This window comes from Pristis pectinata, chromosome 28, assembly GCF_009764475.1.
Source record: "Pristis pectinata isolate sPriPec2 chromosome 28, sPriPec2.1.pri, whole genome shotgun sequence".
Taxonomy (NCBI): domain Eukaryota; kingdom Metazoa; phylum Chordata; class Chondrichthyes; order Rhinopristiformes; family Pristidae; genus Pristis; species Pristis pectinata.
In genome coordinates, this window is record NC_067432.1 from 30074552 (window position 1) to 30100694 (window position 26143).

General features: G+C 40.9%; 1 protein-coding gene across 1 annotated transcript in view; it reads right to left on the reverse strand.

Annotated features, from left to right (window-relative positions):
* LOC127583971 (protein unc-13 homolog C-like) overlaps window positions 1-26143 on the reverse strand; it is a 424484-nt gene that overhangs the window by 250463 nt on the left and 147878 nt on the right. The window contains 3 exon segments of the mRNA XM_052040443.1: window positions 4264-4427; window positions 5902-6017; window positions 18415-18584. Of these exon segments, the coding sequence (XP_051896403.1) occupies window positions 4264-4427; window positions 5902-6017; window positions 18415-18584 (450 nt within the window).

A 26143-nucleotide genomic window follows, 5' to 3' on the forward strand; every position in this document is an offset into this window, starting at 1 on the left:
ACAAAGCTGTAATTAAACTTCCCCATAACAAAAGCAACAGCTGAAGCATCAACTGTTGTCAAGATAATTATAGGGGATTTTAACATGAAGGTGGATTGGGAAAGCCAGGAAGGCAGTGGATCTCAGGAGAGCGAGTTTGTGGAGTATCTACAGGATGGCTTTTTGGAGCAACTTGTTGATGAGCCTACCAGGGGATTGGCTGTTTTGGATTGGGTGCTGTGTAATGAACCTGAGGTGATTAGGGAACTAAAGGTAAAGGAACCATTTAGGAACCAGCGATCACAATATGGTTGAGTTCAGTTTCAAATTTGAAAAGGAGAAGCTGATATCAGATGTGGCAATATTTCAGTGGAACAAAGGAAATTACAGTTGCATGAGAGAGGAACTGGACCAAATTGATTGGAAAAGTAAGCCAGTTGGAGGGACGGCAGAGCAGAAATGGATGGAATTTCTACAAGAAATAAGGAAAATGCAGGAGAGATATATTCCAAGAAAAAAGATTACGAATGGAAAAATGGCACAATTGTGGATAACGAGAGAGGTGAAGGCTAAAATAAAAGCAAAAGGGAGGGCATACAAGGAAGCAAGAATTAGTGGGAAAACAAGAATGGGAAACTTTTAAAAACTTACAGAAAGAAACTAAGGTCATTAGGAAAGAAAAGATGAATTATGCAAGGAAGTTGGCAGATAACATTCAAAACGATACTAAGAGCTTTTTTAAATATATGAAGAGTGAAAGAGAGACATGGGTTGATATAGGACCAATTGAAAACGGTGCGGGAGAGATTATAATGGATGATAAAGAGATGGAAGAGGAACTAAATGAGTATTTTGCATCGGTCTTCACTGTGGAAGATATCAGCAACATACCTTACGGTCAGGGGTCTTAGGGGATAGAAATGAATTCAGTTAAGATTACCAGAGAGAAGGTGCTCGGGAAGGTAAATGGACTGAAAACAGATAAGTCTCCCGGACCGGATGAGGTGCACCCCCGGGTTCTGAAGGAGGTGGCTTCAGAGATTGCGGAGGCATTTGTGATAATTTTCCAGGAATCAATAGATGGCATGGTTCTGGAGGACTGGAGGGTCGCAAATGTAGTTCCACTGTATAAGAAAGGTGGGAGGCAGCATAAAGGAAATTACAGACCTATCAGTCTAACATCAGTGGTGCGAAAGTTATTGGAATCGATCCTCAAGGATGAGGTTACGGAATACTTAGAGGTGCAAGGCAAGATAGGCCCAAGCCATCATGGTTTCATGAAGGGAAGATCCTGCTTGACCAACCTATTGGAGTTTCTTGAGGAAATCTCAGGTAGGGTGGATAAGGGAAAGGCTGCGGATGTTGTGTATTTAGACTTTCAAAAGGCATTTGACAAGGTGCCGCACAAGAGGCTGATTAAGAAGATGAGAGGTCATGGAATTACAGGTAGGGTATTAGAATGGGTGGAGCATTGGCTGGTAGGCAGAAAGCAAAGGGTGGGAATAAAAGGATCCTGTTCTGATTGGCTACCGGTTACCAGTGGTGTTCCGCAGGGGTCGGTGTTGGGGTCGCTTCTTTTTACTTTTTACATTAATGATTTGGATGATGGATTAAATGGTTTTGTGGCTAAGTTTGCAGACGACACCAAGATGGGTGGAAGAGTAGGGAGTATTGAAGAAACAGGAAGGTTGCAGAGAGACTTTGATAGTTTAGGAGAATGGGCAAAGAAATGGCAGATGAGATTCAATGTTGAGAAATGTGCTGTTGTACACTTTGGAAAAAGGAATAAACGGGCAAATTATTATCTAGATGGGGAGAAAATTCAAAGTAAAGAAGTACAAAGGGACTTGGGGGTACTCGTGCAAGATACCCTAAAGGTTAACCACCAGGTCGGATCAGCGGTAAAGAAAGTGAATGCTATGTTGGCATTCATTTTGAGAGGTATAAGATATAAAAGTAAGGAAGTGTTAATGAGGCTCTATGGGGCACTGGTGATACCTCATTTGAAATACTGTGTGCAGGAAGGATGTACTGATGTTGGAGAGGGTTCAGAAAAGATTTACGAGGATGATTCCCGGAATGAAAGGGCTTACTTATGATGAGCGTTTGTCAGCTCTTGGACTGTATTGATTGGAGTACAGAAGAATGAGAGGGGACCTCATAGAAACATTTAGAATGTTGGAAGGACTGAACAGAGTAGATGTGGTTAAGCTGTTTCCCTTGGTGGGTGAGTCCAGGACCAGAGGGCACAATCTTAGAATTAGAGGGTACCAGTTTAAAACAGGAATGAGGAGAAATTCCTTTAGCCAGAGGGTAGTGAATTTATGGAATCCTTTGCCACGTACAGCTGTGGAGGCCCAATCATTGGGGGTATTTAAGGAAGAAATAGATAGGTATCTAATTAGTCATGGTATCAAGGGATATGGGGATAAGGCTGGAATTTGGGGCTAGCTAGGAGTAGTTTTTAGTTTAGCTCATGGAGCAGACCTGATGGGCCGAATGGCCTACTTCTGCTCCTTCGCCTTGTGATCTTGTGACTGTTGTTTCATGTTGCAGCTACGTAAAATTTGGTTTGGCTGCACTTAGAGTATTGTGTGCAATTCTGTTGCCTCACATACAGGAAGGATGTGAGGCTTTGGAAAGGGTACAGAAGAGGTTTACCAGGATGCTGCCTGGATTGGATGGTATGAGAGGTCGGACAACTTGGATTGTTTTCTCTGGTGTGTCGAAGGCTGAGGGGAGACCAGGTAGAAGTTGATAAAATGAATGAGAGGTATAGATAGGGTAGACAGTCAGAATGTTAAATGCTCGAGGATATGCATTTAAGGTGAGAGGGGGAAAGTTTAAAAGGATTTGTGCAGGGCAAGTTTTCTCACACACAGAGTGGTGGGTGCCTGAATGGGTTGCCAGGGGTACTGGAGGAAAAGCAGATACAAGAGTGGTGTTTTAGAGGCTTTGGATAAAACACATAAATATGCAGGGAATGGAGGGATACGGATCATATACTAGCAGAAAAGATTTAGTTTAATTTGCATTGTGTTCAGCACAGACATTGTGGGCCGAAGGTCCTGTTCTGTGCTGTTCCATGTTCCTATGTTCCAACTGCCCTGGGACTCCTTGGCCTTTATATTCATTTGCCTAAAGGCAGCAGCACATTTTACATGATGATTTTACATTAAAGAAACAGAAGTCATTCTACACAAACATTAAGTTTAATTGGGAAGCACATTCAAATCTGGGTTTCTCGATGCTTTTAGATATTTATTGACATGTAAAATAATTCACATGGATCTCACAGCTGCTGCAACAGAAAACTGAAAGACAGGCCGGTTGCAGCGATGACACTTGTCAGATGTAATAGAGTGGATCGTGTTGCTGACTGACAGTGCTGCTGGCCATCTGCAGCCTGTGGACTGGCCAGACCCTGACTTCCACATCTCCACGATGTGGCATCTGACCTTCCATTCCACTGCTGGGTTAGCCCAGTGCCTGGCACCACCTCCATCACTGTGCCCAGCACCACCTCCATCACCGTGCCCGGTACCAGCTCCATCACCATGCCCGTCTCCACCTCCATCACCGTGCCCGGCACCAGCTCCATCACTGTGCCCGGCTCCATCTCCTTGACTTTTGACATCACAACCTACATCGATATGGCTTTGCACCTTATTGTCCATAACACTTTATTCTGCATTCTATTATTGTTTTTATCTTGCACTACCTCAATGCACTGTTGTAATGAATTGACATGTATGAACGGTATGCAAGACAAGTTTTTCACTGTACCTCGGTACATGTAACAATAATAAATCAATTTAACAATTTAGATATCACTGGAAATGCCAGCATATTGTTGACCATCCCTGGTGGCACTGAGAAGTTGCACTGTCCCTTCTTGAACAGCTGCCATTTCTTTAACTATTTTGAATACAGCAAATGTATAAGATGGCTAGACCATCTCACTCAGCAGCTGAGAGGTAACCATGATGGGAAGGAACTGATGCCACTTGCAGACCTGACCATGTAAGGATGGTATCCTTTCACCCCTGAAGGATTCTCGTACACCAGATGAGTTAGTGTAATATCATGGTCACCCACATTGACACCAGCAGTTCATTTCTGGATTCTTAAACCTAAATTCAAATTCTCAAAGTAAATTGCAGGGTACGAATTCACATCTCCGAATTTTTAGTCCAGTAAAATAACCACTACACTGGCTCAAAAAAAAGATTCCTTACTAGTCAAAACTCAGTCAAGAGGCAAATCCTGCAAATAGTTACTCACGTCATGGCCTGGTAAATTGATTCAACTCCATAGCGCATCGCAAATTCATCCACAATTTCTTGAGCATAATCTTCAAAGTACACTTTCCATGCCTCATCTCCTTTCACTTGTGGGATTTTCACAACACCGTTATACTTTGTTTCAGTCAAGTAATTGAATAGGTTCTGAAGACAATAAGAGTAGTGTTAAAGCCATGTATAGTATTTACAGCTTTTGAAGATGGTCTAAAATAACATTATTTTATTCAAATTATATTCCCATGTTAAAGCAGCAAAAGAAAATGTTCGTCAGTGAATATTAAAAACAAAAAACTTACATGCGAGAAGATGCCAGGCTGCTTATTAAAAAATCTCTTTTAAGTTTCAAAATGTTTGACAGCAAATAGATCAAAATACAAGCAACATACCCAGCCATCAAACACAACAGGTGGATAATAGTTCAGGGGTAAAAAACTCAGAACAGTGAATATTTTTGATAAATGTAGATTCAATATAATTTACATTATTGGTCTAGGAATTCAGATGTGTGGTACCGATTTTTTTTCAGGGCTATGTACTTGAAGATGGATTATTTCCAGTGTAGAATGTGAGTTTAACCATTTCTGGGTCAAGTCACCACTCCAGAAATCCAACTGGGTATTTTAGCTGTGATTAACTCCTCCGCAACCGACGTGATTTCTGCATCAGTCAAGTGTGGGATAATGCCATTCCCGATCCAAGACTTCTTCTAGAGCATTGCAAAGGGACTAAGTGGTTCAGGGAATAAGTGTTGCTGAGCATGTTTGGGACAACAAAGTCTCTGTGTAGCCCACTGAAGTAAGCAGCATCTTTGCTTTTATCCTTTGGGTATCCTCCTCACCTAGTAATGTTCCCCAACACCTAAAACCCTCTGACTCCATCCCCCACCACCCAATTCATCCCCGTCAGCAGCCCTCACCAACCCTGCCTAATTGGCTGAGGCCCAAAGTGGATCATCCTGTCCACTCCTACATCCTGCCACCCAATCTCACCCCAGATTTGATTGTGCTTCCGACCACTATTCAACAACCTGCTCACCGACACACCTATCCTTTGGCCACCATCTGACCCGACTTCATTTCCCAATCTGGTCAATTGCCAGCTGTCCTCTCTCCCCATCTGAACTCTCTGAACCTAACCACAGTCTCGGCCAGCGTATTCGCCTGACTACAGGCTCAGATCTTACATTTTTTTAATTTTAAATTTTATTTACAGCGTGGGAACAGGCCCTTCCGGCCCAGCGAGTCTGCACCGCCCATTTTTAAACCCAATTAACCTACCCGTACGTCTTTGCAATGTGGGAGGAAACCAGAGCACCTGGAGGAAACCCACGCAGACACAGGAGAATATACAAACTCCTTACAGACAGCGACGGGAATCGAACCCCAATCGCTGGTGCTGTAATAGCATCGCGCTAACCACTACGCTACTGTGCCGCCCTTGGTGGGTCACTGCTGCAACCACCTAACAACTCATTAGTGACCATGAGAAGATCTCCACCATTCGATTTGTTCTTCAGTTGGAAGTGAGTAAGCACATTTGTACTGTGCGTATTCAACAAGTATGTGTTTGAAAAACTGGGAAAATGATATACATGCGCATATTTGCTATGTTTCCTCACCTCATGTAAACAGGTGTACTGCACATGATACGGGGCCACTTTTTCTTCACCTTTAATTTCAACAGTGATTTTCATTCTAATTGCACCAGAAACAGCAGATTTGTCTGTCCTCTTCTCTGTGGAAAAGAAACAGTGCATAATTCTTATCCATTGTACAATAGAGCAAAATATCTGAGTGTTTACTTAGAGGGTAATGATTTATAAATAGCATGTAATAGCTCAGTTCAATTAGTGAAATGATAAAGGTTGCTCAGAGCCCTCTTCCAATCACAGATAATCACCGTTGCCAATGCTGTAAATTGACTCTTCAAACTAAAAATTGTTTCAGGATTCTCATTACATAAACACAAAATTTATTTCAATAAACTAAAAATATAATAGATTGATTTGGAGTGGGAACATATGTAGAAGAAGAAACACAGAGCAAGGGAGACTGAATTCAGAGAGAAGTGATAGAAATGGAAGTAAGAAGAAGCCCATGTCTATTCTGGCTGTCAGACCATTTCCCCAGAACCTATTCTCTCCATTCTGCTCACTAACTCCCCTCTGATTCCCCTACCACCCACCTACACAGTGGCCAACAAACTGACTGTCACACCTTTGGGATATTGGAAGAAGCCAGAGCACCTGGTGCAATTCAACACAATTCCAGAGAGACAGTATCAGAGGTCAGGACTGAACCCTGGTCACTGGATTGGTGAGGGAGCAGCACTACCTGCTGTGCCACTGTACACTACAAAAATGGTTGTAGTTTACTATTTATAGGAACCACAGTTTGAGCTGCTCCCTTTCTGGGACGGCCTTGCAGGATGTTAAGTTTCAGCATTATAAAGTTACTCACACTGCAGCGCATTAGGCTCTAATTTATTGAAATGTTTATTTAGCAATTAATGGATGCAATCTTCCCGTAGCTGATCAAACCGTGAATTTACTTTCCTTCTTAACCCTTTCCAGATTAATTTCTTTAATGTCATTCTCACTGGTAAATTGGTTACAAACTTGCTTGCCCTTTTCATTCAGATCCCAGTTTTCCCCACTATCCCACCAGCAGCTTGCATCTTTTCTCAGCCAATATTCCTGTAAACTGAAGTGAGCAGGGCTACACTTAAACAGTGGCAGGGCAGCTGCAGCAAGTTTCACAGCCCAGTCCTTAGAGAGATGCAGTCTATGAACTAATACTTTCTACCTTGAAGATAAGAAAACGGGAGCAGGAGTAGGCCACTCAGCCCCTCAAGTCTGCCCTACCACTCATTATGATCATGGTTAATCTGTCCCAGACCCAAACTCCTCTTCTGTGCCAGATCTCCATTGTCATCAATTCTCCAATCTTTAAAAAATTATCTACTCCTCTTTAAACACCTCCGATGATCTTGCCTTCACAATTCCAGACACACTACCACGACTAGCTACAAAATGTACTTTATCAATGGCTCTCTTCCAACATTGTCTTTGATAATTGATTCCAGTAAGGTTTATGAAATTCTACGGTTTTCTGCCAATGTTTGATTAAATGTCACTTCTATTTCAGGCAAAGTTTCTTTTCAGCCTGGGAATAAGTTTCTGGGAATTGTTTCTCCTCCCATTTTATCCATTCCCCTTTTCAGAAGTACTTCCTAATCTGTTTGAATCAAAGTATCAAATTCCTGCCTCTTTGGTAATTCTGCTCTGTAGCAGGAATTAACATTAACTAAAACAATTAAAAAGTAAAATATTTAAGAAACGTATCAGTGACAGTAAGATTCTTTATCTAGCCTCCGATCATCCACCATAAACTTGAGTTTATTCCAAACATTGTTTGTCCTATTTCACATCAAGTCCATGTATCTGCTGCTCCCACATTCACTGACCTTCAAAACCCAATGACACAGTCTTAAAGGTCTCATCCCTTCATGGCCTTGCCCCTCGACCTATTCTCTTGTCCAGTTCCACAACTCTCCAAGATCCCTGGGCACATCCATGATTATTGTCACTCTGCCATTGGCTGCCTTGTGTTCAGATGTCATCAATCTCCCTTGTAATTCCCTCCTTAAACCTCTTTGACTTCCTTTTTTAAGAAACATCTTAAAGTCTACCTCTTTGCCACGATTTTAGTCATCTATCTTAATATCTTTTCATCTAGCTTAGTGTTAAATTTTATTTGGTCCCAAAATTATAACCTTGGGACATTTCATTACAGTAAAGGCATCATGTAACCAAGTTGTGGCTGCTGCAGATGTAAACATCTTCCTTCCAGATTTTGTGCACTGCTCAGAGGAATTTCATCTCATTACTGCTCAGTTCTGGTGGAACATCAAATTTGTTCTGAGTTCCCTGTGTACAGGGCATACACAGAGGCATCTGGCCTCAAATGGCTCACAAAGCATGCTCTGGCCTCACTAGCACAAAATTAGTTTGAGGTCCATGAATTGATTGGGACACTCATACAGAAGCAGACTCGTAACACAGATGAGGCTTGCTTCTCTGTGACTTAGTTGAGCTGGTCTGCAGCCATGCAGTCTACCTCACAAATCCTCCCATGGGTTGGTCCCCCTTTGGGTTTTCTATTTAATCCTCACTCCTCCAGTTTCACCTACGTGGATGTCCTTTGTGGTTTTCCACAACTCCATCACCAGATCCTGACCCAATCACATTCCCCCACTCACCAACAATGGTGACCCCAGTGTCCCCCCTCCCTCTAGCTAATTGTAAACTCCACAATACCCCAAACAGATACCAGAGCTCTAGATCCCAAATGAATCCAGATATTAGAAGTATTGTGCATCTAAACTGGTATAGGCCTAGTCTGGATCCTCTGTAGTGTGAGGCTAATTACTTCTGTCAAATTACTGGCGACAATTATTGTTCCCAAACTATCATTCTCAGGAGAAACTGAAGTCATATGTCTCATTAAACAAAGAATCAATCGATAACAAGCAACGATGGAAGAGATAAACTGCTCTTTGACAGAACAGGACAGCAGTAACAGTCAATTTGTTTGTAATTTTGTTGATCGATGGTAAAACTTGTTAGGAACATACTTAGCATTTCTCATTGGTAATACCACATGTTAATCCCTTAGGGAAATCATAATTACTTTTAAATGGTGATTCATCTTTCTGTGTATCTCGAATTCAAAAGTTACTTAACATGAAATTGCAGCTGAGAATTGATGGATCCTTAACGTTTACTGCAGGCGATGACATTTTGCTCTGTGTGTGGTGATAACTGCTTTATATCTCAATCAGTGACTGAATATTATCCTTGCCCCTTAAGAACTATTTGGTATTCAAGAGAGTAAGCTACAGCAATACAAACTATAATGTCACATTGTATTAATGTGATTTAAATATATTTCCCTCAAAAATTGAACTATTTGCTTCTGTCTTTCCATGTAAATTGACCACAGAAAGCAAAATGTGCCTGTTTTTAGCATGTCCCACCCATTAGGATATAACCAGGCCCTGTCTGTGGGATTCACCCTAATGCAGGTTTCATTAATGTGCATCAATGTGCATGGCTCATCTTAAGTACTTAACAACAGAAATTGGATGCAAAGGTTGCAACCTATTTTCCTTGCAATTTTCTCACAAGTAAACAGAAGGTACGTGATGGTGGATATGAAAGGACATCCTGAGGTATCATGGTCTATTGTAAATAACCCACTGCTTCCCCTGTGAACTGTCTTGCATTAAAAGTACCTGCCATGGCAGGAGGCGTGATTGTGGCCCCGGTTCATCCCTGCCCCAATCATGGGTCTCGCCCTCTGCTCCTAACCTGGCATCCAATCCCAGTCAGATCAGTCTGCTATGTACCTCAAGGAGCTCACTGGCCATCCAAACCCTTCCCCTCCACCAATTTACCCCAATCCCAACACCCTCCCTCTCCGTTTCTTACCCCCTTTCCTAAACCTGTGGCTCAGCACTCCAACAATGCTGCTGATGTAAACCCATCAAGCAACTGTACACATGAAACACACAGGTGGCATTTACCATCTTTTAGATTGACTGCAACAATTTCTTAGAGCAAGCTTACCCATTTTGTTTTTTTTCGTGACTTCTGATTTGGCCTAAAGTTAAATTTCTAGGCAAAATGAAATTACATTTCCTTTGTCGTGATAAAGTCTGCATCAAAGGAGTAACTGCATCAGAAAATTAATTTCATGTTCTTTTTTGCATTTTAATCTTATTGCAAAAGGATTACAAGAAAAAATGCTTAGCAAGGCTTACAATGATCTCTGAGTCATGCATTTTTGTTTAGAAATAAAAATTAAAGTTCAAATTTTCACGTCAAGTGGGAACTAGTGATATGTAAACAGACTGAGAACTTATACATTGTCATAGTCAACATTCACTTTTGGGGATCGATGAATGTAAGTGGGTGCCTGATGGTCAGGTGCTTGGTGGTTGGCGCAGACACGGTGGGCTGAGGGATCTGTTTCTGTGACGGACTTGGTGGTTCTGTAGTTTCTAAATGTCACTGGTGAGTTAGGATGACAGGTTAAAGTCCATTCCCCTTATTAACATGATTCTAATGGCAGTCCTAACTCAAAGTTTGTGCCCACTTCTGGCAACTGCTTGAATCCTATTTGATCCCTTCAAAATTGGCATGCACAGCTGAGTAATCTTCCAGTGAACAAATGCAAGCTTTTTTTTTGACAGAAATGCAATTCATTTATTTCATTTTTTTATCTTTAAATGTGAGCACCGTTAACCTGCTCTCCCATAAACATCAATCATTCCCACTGTACAGGCAGTCCCCAGGTTACGACAGGGTTCTGTTAGAAATTATTACGCCAGCTGGCCTCACTGACTCAGTGAGTGAGTCTGCTCAGCGCTCCCAATTCTGCTCAGATCTGCCCAGCCCCAATTGCTGTGGCTCGGGAGGGGTGGGGGGGTGGGTGAGTGAAGACCCCATTTCCACCCGGCAAAAGATGCCTGCAGCCCCACAGCAGCAAGTCCAATGTCCATCAGCTGTGTGAGTTCTTAACAGCAGGAGTCTAGCACATGGTTAAGTGAACCAGTAAGATCAGATTTTGCCCTTTCTATCAATCAGGTCTTGTGAATTTTCATATAGTCAGAACGTCAAAGCTTTGAGCTCTTCATTGCAAATTAATGAACATTTACCTTTCTGCTATATGCTAACCAGTTCAGGGTAGCTTTGTTATTGAGGACTCATGACCTGTCAGTTACCAACTGTGCAGGTTTTCAAATTTCTATTTTAGTGGCAGAGGCAAAAATTGGCAGTATCCTCAGCTTTGTTGCAGGTTTGCATTTTAATTGGAAAATCACTGTTACTATTTAACAGTATATACATTTAATTTACTGGACAGTTTTATGGTGAAGCAACCATAGTCATTAATACAAACTTCTTCATGAACTTCATGAAGTTCTGGTCTTCATGAACTATTTCAAAATGTAAACTAAAAGCAGTAGTTGTTTTGAATTAAAAGCACAGCTGAATGAATAAGTACCTCCGTCTAAAGACAGCAGACTACTGGCTCACAGGAGATGTGGTTTGTAAGCTGACATGGCCATGGCACATTCCTGTATACATTGGCCAAATATACAGACAATAGGGCTCTGTTAATTGGCCTACATCAAACCAGGCATCAGGTATTTACAGGATACAAAGACATGTTTGGTCAAATGTAAAAAGCCTGACCTGGAATGCGGGGATTTGAACGGACTGGGACTAAGCCTCACCATTGGTCATCATCAATAGCCTGTCCTGGTCCAACCATGTAGACGCCATGGCCAAGGAAGCTCATCAGCGGCTCTACTTCCTCAGGATGCTAAAGATATTTGGCATGTCCCCTTTGACACTCACCAATTTTTATTGATGCACCATGGAAAGCATCCTATCCAGATGAATCACGGTTTGGTATGGCAACTACTCTGCCCGTGACCACAAGAAGCTACAGAGAGTTGCAGATACAGCTCAGCACATCCCGGAAGCCAGCCTCCCCTCCATGGACTCTGTCTATACTTCTTGCTGCCTCAGTAAACAAGCTAGCATAATCAAAGGCCCCATCCACCCCGGACATTCTCTATTCTCCCCTCTACCATTGGGCAGAAGATATAAAAACTTAAAAGCATGTACCACCAGGCTTAAGGACAGCTTCTATCCTGCTGTTATAAGACCATTGAACAGTCCCCTAGTACAATGAGGTGGATGCTTGACCTCACAATCTACCTCGTTATGACCTTGCACCTTACTTTCTACCTGCACTGCACTTTCTCTGTAGCTGTGACACTTTACTCGGCATTCTGTATTGTTTTACCTTGTACTACCTCAATGCACTGTGTAATAAATCGATCTGTATGAACAGAATGCAAGACAAGTTTTTCACTGCACCTCGGTACAAGTGACAATAATAAACCAATTCCAATTCCAAAATTCCTAAGCAATCAGGATTTGGGGATATTTGCGTATTCAGTGACTCAGCCCTCTCAACACTAATTCCGAGTATCTGGGGTCTCTATCCTCAGAAGCTTTTAGACCATTCATGTGAATCACTGTCCCAGCAAAGATGTTTGAATATTCAGAATTGCCTTGTCAGTTCTGATGTGCTCCCATTGTAAATGTGTAATTCAATGGAACCATTTGTATGCACTCAAAATTCTGAAGTAAACTCTGCAATCATAACTCTTGAAATTGTATTCAATCACCTACTGTTATCTTTGTTCTTAAGAGTATAAAAGCTTGATGTACTTTTGAGTTCAGGAAGATTCTACTTAAAGTTTCTCCCAGGAAAGAGTCTTCCACCAGGTCTCCTCCTGAGTGTCTCCTTCTGCTGAATAAAGACCTTTTACATTGGTCTCTATGTGGCTCATTCACAGTAACAACACACAGTATCCATCAGAAATCTTCCCATCCAGAATGTGTGCTGAGTATTACTATGGCACCCAGAATGTGTGCTGACTATTACTATGGGCAGATACTTGTAGCCAGCAGGGATAAATATAAGACTGACAACAGAAAGTTACACTTCACACAAGGGACAATCAACACAAGTACTAGACTCCTAAATGGATTAATGGAGTTAGGAACTTTGGTCTTATCTGCCAACTAAATTTTAGGATATTTCATTCTGCTCCATTCTGAATAGGGAGAGGCTGAAATAATTTTCTCATCTATGATCTGTTTTCAGCACTGAATGTAAAGAACCAAATTTTTTGTCACTTGTTTCTGTTACTTTGGAAATCCTGCTTCAATTCTTGCATGGATTTGTTACTGAACTCTTATTTGGGTAAGATTGATCATATGGTTCTTTAAATTTACAAAAAGAAAATTTGTACATTTTTCCAGTTTGATTTTCCCTGTAACACATGAGACAATTTAAGAAGACTGGGAGGTTTTATATTCATTTCCCTTTGGCAGGCATTCGCCAGCTGGAAATTGTCACTGTTTCTGTGGTTCTACAGGTTTATACGATGGAATAATAAAAAAGCATCCTGAGGATGAACAAGGAAAAAATTAGGTTACAGTTTACAGCTGTGGAAATGCTGTAACATTTGTTTAGATATAATGAAATTCTGACTGTATTACCAACATAAATTGAAAATTCAAGTGTAACAAACAAACTTGGAAATGAATTACAAGATTGTAATCTGATGGATGGGTTCAGAAGGTATTCCAAACCAATAGATTAAAACATTTCAGAAATCCACCTTCACTAAAATTATATTGCAGCTTTTGACATGATGCCAAAATATGGTATATAACTTGGTGAGTAGGAAGATATTCTACTGTTTCTGTTTTGTAAAAGAAACATTTGATCAAATAATTCATCAAATAAGCCACTGCGTAATACCAGGAATAAACCATAAGTAGTTCTATTGTTTCTGTTTTGCAAAAGGAATTCATTACGTAATAATTCATTATATATCATTGTGTAATACCAGGAATAAACTATAAGTAGAATTTAAAGCATTATGTGCTTACAGAGAATGCTGGACCCTATAAGGACAGAGCAGTATTGAGAACCTATACAGAGCCTGATACAAAGGGAAAGAATAATTGTATAGTAAAAACAACATAGATATGCTGCAGAATTTGAAAAAATTCAGAATAGACTTATATGACCACATCTCAAACGGGGTAAAAACACACAAAATTTCTTTCATCAATACACACTTTAGAAAAGTACCTCTAATTAAAGCATTGTACTCCCAAAGATTAAGAATTTTTCAGCAAGTAATCAACAAATTATGTCAAATAAAATTTGGAGGTATCCCTCCAAGCATATGAATATGAAATTGTTAAAACTGAACAAAATGGGGTGCAGTATATAGAGCTGAACAGCACAGAAACAGGCCCTTCAGCCCAATATGTCCATACCCACCGCGATGCCTATCTACGCTGATCTCATTTTCCTGGTTTAGGCCCATATCCCTCTACACCTTTCCTATCCAAGTACCTGTCCAAACACGTATTGAACATTGTAACTGTACCTGCCTCTACCACTTCCTCTGGCAGCTCATGTATCCATCAGCCTCTATATGGAAAACTTGCCCCTCAGGTTTTCTTTAAATTTCTCCTCTCTCACCTTAAACCTGTGTCCTCTAGTTTTAGACTCCATAACAGTAGGAAAATAACTCTGACTATCTACCATGTCCCTCATAATTTTATAAGCTTCTATGAGGTTGTCCATCAGCCCACCTGTCCAACTTCTCCTTACAACGACAGCCCTCCATTCCAGACAACATCCCAATTCATTTCTTCTGCACTCTTTTGAATGCAGCCACATGCTACTGGATGTATATGATTTTATTTTCCATTTTCCATTAAAGGGCTTAAATATAATTAAGCTTTGGACAAAATCAAACTGATTATCCCAGTACTTGTGTTGTCAGATTTTGGCTGTTACGAATCAAAGTTACAATCCTTGAAAGTTTCATCATTTTGGTCAAGAGGAGATAAAGCTAATTAAACATTCATAACTTACAATGGGAAAAATAACTATATAAGTCAACATATTTCTACTTCAAGATGTTACTACGTTTGTGTGAAGTTTATTGCTTTTAATTATTGCTCAGGATAATTATAAACATAATAATTGAGAGTTAAGAGAGACGGGGGGAAGAAAGAGAAGGAAGCAGAGATAAGAGATGTGGAGAAATAATAAACAATTCAATATTTATGAAATGTTAACATTAGAATGCAGGAGGAAAATTGGAAAACTTGATTTCTCTATGTAATGGGTGCTGGCAGCCTGGAATTCTCTCACCCAGAAGGCTGTGGATGTTGATTTGAATGATATTTTCAAAGCTGACATTAGTTTGATTTGTTAGACTTGGCATTAGGGTTAGGGTTAGGGCATTTGGAACAAATTAAAGGCAGCAAGATGAAGTTGAGTCATAAATCGTTATAATCAGCTTTGAGACATTATTCCTGTCCTATGTTCTTATACTGAACAATAATAATAAAGAACATTATAAGTCAGAGAAGGAATGAACTGAAGCTTTTTTGCCAATCAATACCAACATTGTTGATCCTCTACTTCATTTGCTTTCCCACCTGGCCTCCATGTATCTTGATTCTATTTGGGGCCAGTCTCTGCGTATTTAGCAACAAAACAACCCCCCCCCCCCACCCCCCGGAGCAAGGAGTTCCAAGGAGTTAAAAAAAAACATTCAAACAATTTCTCTTCACCTCACTCCAAAATGGCAAATCTCTTATTTTGCCCTCAAGTTCTAGACCTTCCATTTTTGAGGAAAGAGTCAACCTACATCTAGTTCAAGAAGGGAAATAGAGATAATCCTGGAAACTAGAGACCAGTGAGTTTCATATCAGTGGCAGAGAAGCTATTGAAGAGGATTATGACAATTAGGGACAGTCAGCATGGCTTTGTGCGGGACAGGTCATATCTTACTAACTTGATTGAGTTTTTCGAGGAGGTGATGATGGTGATCAATGAAGGTAGAGCTATGGATGTTGTCTACATGGATTTTAGTCAGTCATTCGACAAGGTCCCTCTTTGGAGGCTCATCCAGAAGATTGAGGTGCATGGGATCCACGATGAATTGGCTGTTTGGATTCAGAATTTGCTTGTCCTCAGAAGACAGATGGTAGTGGTTGATGCATCTTATTCTGGCTGTTGGTCCGTGACTGGTAGTGTTATGTAGGGGTCTATACTGGGACTTCTGCTGTTTGTGAAATATATAAATGACTTGGAGAAAACATGGATGGGTAGGTCAGTAAGTTTTCAGATGAGACAAAGATTGGTGGTGTTGTGGATAGTGTAGAAGATTGCCAAAGGACACAGCGGGATACAGATCAGTTGCAGATATGATCAGAGAAATGGCAGATGGAGTGTATTCTGGGCAAGTGTGAGGTGTTCCATTTTGGGAGATCAAATGTAAAGGGAAAGCACACAGTTAATGGCAGGACCCTTAACAGTGTTGGTGTACAGAGGGATCTTAGGGTCCAAGTCCAAAGCTCCCTGAAATTGGCCTCACAGGTTGATAGGGTGGTAAAGAATGCACACTGCGTGCTTTCCTTTACTAGTCGAGGCATTGCATTCAAGAGTCAGGAGGTTATGTTGCAGCTTTATAAAACTCTGGTTAGATCGCATCTGGAGTATTGCATTCAGTTCTGGTCGCCCCATTACAAGAAGGATGGTGCCTGGATTAGAGGTTATGTGCTACAAGGAGAGGTTGGACAAACTAGGGTTGTTTTCTCTACAGTGGCAGAGGCAGAGGGGAGACCTGATAGAAGTTTATAAAATTATGAGAGGCATAGATAGACTAGACAGCTACTCTCTGTTTCCCAGGGTTGAAATGTCTAATATAGGAGACATGCATTTAGGGTGTGAGGGAGATGTGTGGGGCAAGCTTTTTGCACAGGGAGTGGTAGGTGCCTGGAATGTGCTGCCAGGGGTGGTAGTGGAAGCAGATATGATAGTGGCATTCAAGAGGCAAGTTTTAGCACAGAGGATGGTGGGTGCCAGTATTGTGCTGCCAGGGATGGTGGTGGAGGCAGATACAATAGAGGCGTTTAAGAGGCTCTTAGACAGGCACATGAATATACAGAGAATGGAGGGATATGGACCATGTGCACGTAGAAGGAATTAGTTTAATTAGGCATCATTAGCTTAATTAGTTCAGCACAACATTGTGGGCCGAAGGACCTGTTCCTATGCTGTACTGTTCTATATTCTACCTGCCCTGTTGATCCACTTTATGCTTCAATGGTATGACCTAAGGTGAATATGGGTCAATCTGATTCAATGTGTTGACTTTTAGCCAGTGGTTCTGTAGGGAACAGCTGGCTGCCACAGTACATGCATCAGTGCATTCCAGGCTTTTGTAACAGGGAACTGCTGTGGTGAAGAACAGAATGCACTTGAGGTCCACATCTGATCTCCACACTGCTGCTGGACTCAACGCCATGACCAGTGATGATTCCTGACTGCCCTGAGTTGAGGGGTTGGATATACTTGGAATCTGGCCTCCACTGTCTTATATCAGCCATCACTGACATAACTACTCTGGTCCCTGCCACTGCTGACCTTCATTACAAAGGTAAATGAAGCTAACTGGTATGAAAGTATTCCATTTGTTAATTAACATTCATTTTTGATTAATTTACATGAGTTAAGTGTTTTAAATATACATACAATTAAAAAAAAATCAATTATTTTTCAATTGCTTAGATGTATTTCAACTGTGCCTTAACATCTCCAATCAACACAAATGTAAAAAGACTTGGAAGCATCACCTATCAAAAAGCCACCAGTGCAGACTGGTCGGGGGCTCAGGATCCCCCGCCCAGGGTCTAATCACTGAGCAATTTTGTCATTGCCACCTCACTCCAGGCCTTTGGGATCTGGGCAGATACAAATGTTAGTGCAACCTTGGGAGACAAACACAAGCACGGACTGAGTCAAATAGGAACCAGCTGATTGCTCCTTATAGGACAAGACCTTCACCCTGGGGATCAATCTAATGAATCCATGTTACTGCGGTTCTCTTACATATATATCCTTCCTTTGGTAAGGAAGCCAAAAGTAAGTAATCTAGATGTGACCGTAGTAAAATCCTGCCCTTTTGCAAAAACATTCCACTTTTGCATTAGTTTCATCACAATAAAGCCCAATTTAACATTCCCCTTCCTAATCTCTTGTTGTACTTCCCTGCATTTCTTGAACCACCACACCAATATCCCTCTGTACACTAATATAATGTACACAATATGAAAAACATTTGTTTTTTCTAGTGTTCCTGACAATGTGAATAATCTCTCATTTTCCCACCTTACACTCCACCTGTCCAGTCATTTAGCATGGACCATATACCTGTGGTTGACTGTCATCTGTCCATGAAATGATCAAGGCACTCAGTTCAAGAACAATTCGATGCTGGTCTTGCCAGTGAGCTCCCTCCCACCCACCCACCATCACATGAATGAAGAAGGAAAATGATTTTTTGTGCCCTCTTCATATTTCAACAAACTTGTACACATTACACTCCAGCCTTATATCAAACAAACTCCATGTGCCCCATAATTAGCCAGCAATAAAAATCCACATACCTAAGTTGTACCAGACATCCATCTCACTGCTCAGTGTTCGGACTTCAATAATTGTTTGTCCAAGAAAGTCGTCTGATTCTTTTTTGAAATGCTGTTTAACTCGAGACTTGATGTCATCATCTTCATCCCAGACTCTAACCTTTATTCTATCAGTGGAATTGTGGCACTCACTATACATAAATTAAAAAGAAATAGATCAAGAGTACAGTTCATCAACGATCAGCACTTAGTAAAATTCCTTCTTTTTATTTAATTTAGAAACTTTGTTTTATTGACCTGAGTGTTATTCAGAAAAAAAATCATCAGATTTTTAATAAAAGTGATATGAGAGGAATTAACAGCCTTTTGCAGAATATTGTGCCTATGCTTAGCTGCATACTGCAGCCTGGAAAACAAATTTTTCTTCCATCGCTGCAATTTTTCTTTAACAATTACTCAAGATCGAGACAAATAAGATGTCAGGAGAATTGTTGCCCCTGGCAGAGACTAAGCTTGGGAAGTTGTTAGACTTTGTGGTTCTGTGGAAGCTGAATTTATTTAGTGCCATTAATGTTCTAGTTCATCGTGAGCTGTGCAGAAGCTGAAAATACAATTTTTAAACGAATTAAGCATAAATACAGCTGATTTCAATTGTAATACAGCAAACATACACACTCTGCTTCTTTCACATTTCCCAAAATTAATGGGAACATTATTGCAAGGATTAATGAGTTGGAAAAGCAGAAAATGAAGTATAAGAAACAGGTTAGATGTGGCTGTCTTAAAAAAGGAAAACTAATGGTTAACTTGTGATTCAGAAGTGAGTACTCTGTCAAGTCTCTGGAGAAAGTGACACTTAAAATTTAATTGGACTTTTACTTAGAAGTACCTATAGCAAATCTCCAGCTACTTAAAGTATTTTAACTAAAGTTTGCTTGGTTGTATACTTCCATCATACAGTTATATAGCCAGCTTTCACTTTTATGAACAACAGAGCTTCAGTCACTTTCATAACTCTCTGGAAATTCATATGCCGGGCTGAGATATGAGGTCTTTTGATTGTGGCAATAACAACCTCAGTTTGATACCAATGTAATCTTTTTCAAGTGGGTTATTGAATATTGAGGCTCAGTGAAATCACTATTGTTTTATCTACAATGTTTAAATCATTATCCATCTTTGCAGTTGGAAGAATGATGAAATCATTGCACAAGAGTGGTATTGAACATGCTGGATGATTAGATCAGCTTTCTAAAGGAGGTAGCTATTTCTTTTATGCCGTCTGTACAGGGAGAAACAGAATTAGCTTCCTCTTTCTGCTTCTCTGTCCGTAGATCATGCCTGGCCTGCAAACTATTTCCAAAATTTTCTGTTCTTTCCAGCAGCGGCAGTATTTTGAATTTGCATTAGTTTACTTTCCTTGTCTGCCTTATGTAATTTGGTTCCCGTAATGCAGACCTGTCATCGGTAGACTGCATGAAACAGGTATTGTAATCTTCAGATAATGCAACAGAAACCAACGGCAACAAAATAAAAAATATTCACTGCAAAGCACCCAATTCAACTTTGCAAAAAGTAACTAAGTGATTGATTTGCTGAGATTTTGTGAAAAGCTTTGTTCAAATTGTGGACATGAAGTATCATTATGATAAAGGCAACCACGTACCATAATAGGATCTACAATGTAATATAAAAATGAAAGGTAATGAAAAACATTTGTAATATAAATTAACACAATGTATGTTAAGGCAGAACGTTATAAATACTGTAATACAAAAGAAAGAACAGTTTTGTAGTACATTTATAAAAATATTCATAGAAAGGTCAAAGGAATGGGACCAATTAGCTCGTTCAAACAGCCTTCAACAACGTATACTTGTATAGTTCAACGATAAGAGCATTAACATATGGGCCTGAGTTCAGAGAAACAATCACAGTGAGAGACAATAATGACAAGGTGCTTGAACATAGATCATATTTCAAGAGCTTGGAAGAACTGGGAGGGGGTGATTAGAATAAAGTGTTTAAAATTATACAGGGGGTTGATTCAAAAGCTAGTGAGGAACCACTTTTATTAGACAGGTCAGGTTTCTGGATCAGAGGTTGGGAAGGTGAGCTGAACTAATCAGCCATAATCTAACTGATTGGTGGAACAGGCTCAAGTCATTGCTTTTCTGTCCCTAACTTCTTATAAAGTAAATCCTTGCTCACTATCTCAATTTTAATTCTCTTAAATCTCATTTCAATTGTAATCTGGTGCAGTAAATCGCTAAACCTTCCTCAAACTGATATAACTATGGCACCTGACGCACTTACTGAACCATTTAGCATTAGAAATCTGTTAGTTTCAGCTGAGTTTCACCTTGCAGTGCTTGTGAGTTTCACCTTGCAGGAGTTGGGAGTTGGAGCGAGATTTGGAGCGGGAGATTTGAAAAGAGGTGTCTCTGTGCTTGTGAGTTTCACCTTGCAGGAGTCTAAAAGAGGCACATTTGCAAATTGTTAATAATTGATTCACTCATTGGATAGTTAACAGCAGCCAATAAAAAGAAGTAAGGGTCAAGTGGAGCAGCCAGTTTGTTGGTGTTGGCCAGTGTTAGAGTGGGGAGCTGAGGCTCAAGAGGCAGAGGCAGAGGCAGAGGCAGAGGCAGAGGCAGAGGCAGAGGCAGAGGCAGAGGCAGAGGCAGAGGCAGAGGCAGAGGCAGAGGCAGAGGCAGAGGCAGAGGCAGAGGCAGAGGCAGAGGAGTTGGTGACTTGGAGTGAGAGTGGGAGAATTGAAAAGAAGACAGTCTCCTTGCTTGCTTGTGAGTTTCACTTGCAGGAATTTAAGGGGTAAGTCAGGTAATTGTTAGTTAATAGGTGATTGGCTAGTTAGCTAATTATCAGCAGCTAATAAAAAGTTAGGGTCAAGTGGAGCAGCCATTTTGAGAGGGGTTGCCGTCGAGTGAAAGTGCTGCTGGTTGTCTAAATGTGGGCTTTGGTGAATACCAGGCTTCAGTGAGGAGAGCGGGCAACACTCAGGTAAGGTGAGGGTAGGTTCTTATTCTTCTTTCTATCTCTATATTTTCCCTCAAAACATTTTAGTCATGGCAGGTGAGCTCAGACCCATGTCATGCTCCTCCTGCGCAAAGTGGGAACTCAGGGAGGCTGCCAGCGTCCCTGTTGACTACTTGTGCAGGAAATGCGTCCAGCTGCAGCTCCTGATGGACCGTATGATGGCACTGCAGCTGCTCACGGATTTACCTCGGAGCATCCGTGATGCTGACAATGTTGTGGATAGAACATTCAGTGAGTTGGTCACACTGCAGTTTAAAAGCCAAGGGAAAGATAGAGTGATCAACAGGCCAAGCAGTAGCAGGAAGGTAGTGGAGGAGCCCTCTGCATTCATCTCCCTCCAAAACAGCTACCGCTTTGGATACTGTTGGGGGAGATGGCTCATCGGGGGAAGGCAGCAGTAGCCAGGATCATGGCACTGTGAGTGGCTCTGCTGCACCAGAGGGCAGAAAAAAGAGTAGCAGAGCTATAGTGGTAGGGGATTCCATGGTAAGGGGAACAGACAGGAGTTTCTGTGGTCACAAATTGGACTCCCAGTTGGTGTGTTGCCTCCCGGATGCAAGGGTCAGGCATGTCTCAGAGGCATTTTGGAAGGGGAAGGTGAATAGCCAGCTGTCGTGGTGCATGTAGGTACCAACGATATAGGAAAAAAGCAGGATGAGGTCCGACAAGCTGAATTTAGGGAACTAGAAGTTAGATTAAAAACTAGGACATAAAGGTGCCAACAAGCTAAAAGTCACCAAGAGTAGCAGGAAACTGGAAGATTAGGAAAAATTTAAAAAAACAACAAAGAACCACTAAGCAAGCAATAAGGAAAGGGAAGATAGATTATGAAAGCAAACAGCACAAAATATTTAAAAAAAAGTAAAAGTTTTTATAATTATATATAGCAGAAAAGGGTGGCTAAAGTGAATGTGGGTCCCTTGGAAGATGAGAAGGGGGAATTAATATTGGGTAGTATGGAAATGGCCGAGGCCTTGAACAACTATTTTGCATCAGTCTTCATGGTCTAGGACACGTCTAACATGCCAAAGAGAGATGTTATGTATGCGATGGGAGGTGAGGACCTGCATACAATCGCTGTCACTAAAGAAGCAGTGATGAACAAACTAGTGGGCCTAAAGGTAGACAAGTCCCCTGGTCCTGATGGGATGCATCCCATGGTACTGGAAGAAATGGCGGAGGTTATAGTAGACACATTTGTGATAATTTACCAAAATTCTCTGGACTCTGGGCAGGTTTCGCCAGATTGGAAGTCAGTGAATCTCACGCCACTGTTTACAAAAGAATGTAGGCAAAAGGCAGGTAACTATAGGCCAGTTAGCTTAATGTTTTTAGTTAGGAAAATGCTTGAAGCTATCATTAAGGAAGAAATAGCAAGACATCTGGATAGAAGTGGTTCCATCAGGCAGACAGCATGGATTCAGGAAGGGCATATTCCTGTTTGACAAACTTACTGGAGTTCTTTGAGGATATAAGGAGTGCAATGGATAGAGGGGAACAGGTGGATGTTGTATACTTGGATTTCCAGAAGGTATTCGATAAGATACCGCATAAAAGACTTACCATAAGTTAAAGACGCATGGAGTTGGGAGTAATGTATTGGCATGGATAGAGGATTGGTTAACCAATAGAAGGCAGAGAGTTGGGATGAATGGGTGTTTCTCTAGTTGGCAATCAGTGGACAGAGAGTGCAGCAGGGGTTGGTGCTGGGACTGCAACTGTTCACGATATACATTAACGATTTGGAAGAAGGGACTGATTGTAGCATATCTAAGTTTGCTGATGACACTAAATTGAGTGGAAAAGCAAATTGTGCAGAGGATGCAGAGTGTCTGCAGAGAGATATAGCTAGGTTAAGTGAGTGGGCAAGGGTTTAGCAGATGGAGTACAATGCTTTGGAAGGAAAAATAGAGATCAGATTGTTATTTAAATGGTGAATGATTGCGGCATGCTGTTGTGCAGAGGAACTTGGGAGTGCTTGTGCATGAATCACAAAAGGCTGGTTTCCAGGTGCAACAGGTTATTAAGAAGGCAAATGGAATGTTGGCCTTCATTGCTAGGGGGATTGAATTTGCTGTAACTGTACAGGGTACAGGTGAGGCCTCACCTGGAGTACCACATGCAGTTCTGGTCTCATTACTTGAGAAAAGATATACTGGCTTTGGAGGCGGTGCAGAGGAGGTTCACTTGTTTGATTCTGGAGATAAGGATGTTAGCCTATGAGGAGAGATTGAGTCGCCTGGGACTATACTCACTGGAATTCAGAAGAATGAGAAGGGATCTTATAGAAACATAGAAAATTATGAAAGGGATAGATAAGATAGAGGCAGGAAGGTTGTTTCGACTGGTAGGTGAGACTAGAACTAGGGGACATAGCCTCAAGATTCGGGGAAGTAGATTTAGGACGGAGATGAGAAGGAACTGCTTTTCCCAGACAGTAGTGAATCTGTGGAATTCTCTGCCCAGGGAAGCAGTAGAGGTTACCTCATTAAATATATTTAAGACACAGATAGATTTTTTCATAGTAGGGGAATTAAGAGTTATAGGGAAAAGGTAGGTAGGTGGATCTGAGTCCACGGCCAGATCAGCCATGATCTTATTGAATGGCAGGGCAGGCTCAATGGGCCAGATGGCTTCCTCCTGTTACTATTTCTTCTTATGTTCTTAAACCAAAAATCACCAGTCACTATACGAACATGCGGTGTGGCAGAATTAAAAATGGTCTGTGTGTTTTATATGAGCCAACACCGAAACTAACAAGTGAAGAATTTGTTATGATTGCGGTAAATCGAAAGTGCTCAAGACATGGGAACAGGAACATGCCATTCGGCCCCTCAAACCTGCTGCTTTGTTAAGTAACATCAGAGCTGATGCGCTTTCCTGCCTCTGCCATAACTATTGGTTCCCTTCCTGACTAAAAATCTAATTTAAAAAAAATCTTTCAATCTTCAAAAAGGATCAATATCTTAGAACACAAGCTTGAAATATTAAGCACAAAAATGTTTGCAAATAATCTCATCATCAATTCAAGTATGTTGTACAAGAAGATGTACTTTTAAATTCTTTTTAAAATGTGCTAGTCTGCAAATATCAATTTCAATAATTTGCTGTCTCTGGAACAGACTTTGAACTGACAGCAGGCTGCACACAAGAGGATCAGTCACCATCACTGCTTGTCTTTCTCCTTCTGAGCATTTTTGTTTCAGAGAGTCTCTGACCCCAAAATTTCACACCAACAGAACTGGAAGTTGTAAACACTTAGAGCCTGTCCCAAAGTACACACGTTTCCCTAAGTAACCTTATTTTACAAGTAAATTCAGAATAGCTTTGAAAAGGGGAGAGACGGAGAGACAGAGGTGGAGGCTGGTATGAGAAAAACCTGAAGTGTTCAGCAAATCAAGTCCTGAAGACCTAAACACAACAAATGAAATGTGGAAGGAGATCAAAGTCATAGTCGAGTTTACTCTCATGTGCACAAATCCATGTTTTCAGCAGATAACAAGTGTTCTATTATGGAACCCAGGAATAAAAACCCATCGACAACTTCATCACTGAAGATTAGTAAGTGCACATTTTATATATTTTTTTAAATCCTGTGTGTGAACCAAAAGAATCCTTGGCCAAGACATTCTTTTGGGTAACACCATGTTTACATCTGTTACATTACTGAGCTTCTCTGGAAAAATATTTGTTAAATAAATATAAGAGAATTGATGCAGGATCACAGTAACTATTTTCCTACTAGACCTTCGGATGTATTAAAACATCAAGGTGACCAGATGTGAGCAGTGGGGTCCACTGGCATGCACTGAAGATCTGGACATGACTTCCATAAGTTGTCATGCTTGTGTGCATAGGGGTAGAACAGACCATATGTGCCAAAGAGGGAATTTACAACATGTGAGGACTATGCTGTGGAAGTTAAGGCAGATCTGACTGAGGAAATGCAGGCTACTGAGTCCAGCCCTGGGATCCCATGTCATGTGGGCCCACCTTAACTTAAATACCTACCACCATGTCAGATTTCCCTCTGGCCCCAACACAAATTCTTGACCATCCCCCGAACCTGAAATTTACCAGTTCCTCTCAATTTACTGCGCAAGGCTAGCAGGGAATGGCCTCTGAGCACACTAAACATGCAAAGCCTGTCATCGGACAGCTGACAGTGTGGTCCTTGTGAGCTGTAGAATTTTACAGCAGTGGTTCTGGCAGGTCTCAGTGCAGTGCAAATATAGGCACTTAGAAATTTCTAAGCTCTTGTACTTGCCACTTCAATTAAGTTAATTCCACTGTAAAGATATGCATTCATTGAGAATTATATAAAAATCAACCCTAAAATACCTTTGCTATAAACTAAATAAAGTGATATTTCAAAATGGTAAAATGGATCGCTACCCTCTTCTGTTTTGCTAAAGGTGAGAAGGCATGAATAATTGTTTTTTCTGAATACTAAATTAGAAGTATTTCATATTTTGAATGAATTGCAAGGTATTAATTTTAGCCAGGTCAGGATTGACGGTGCTCTGCTATGCTCCTCTCCCACCAGAGAAGTAATTGGTTGCACAGTGCACTCAATTAAAACACTCAGCACTTGTATCAGAATGGCTGACATAAGATCTCTATGATTAAATCACTGGCAGCTAGTTCCAGCCTTTTCCTATGTACTTCTACCTCTAACTTATTATGAAAAAAAATG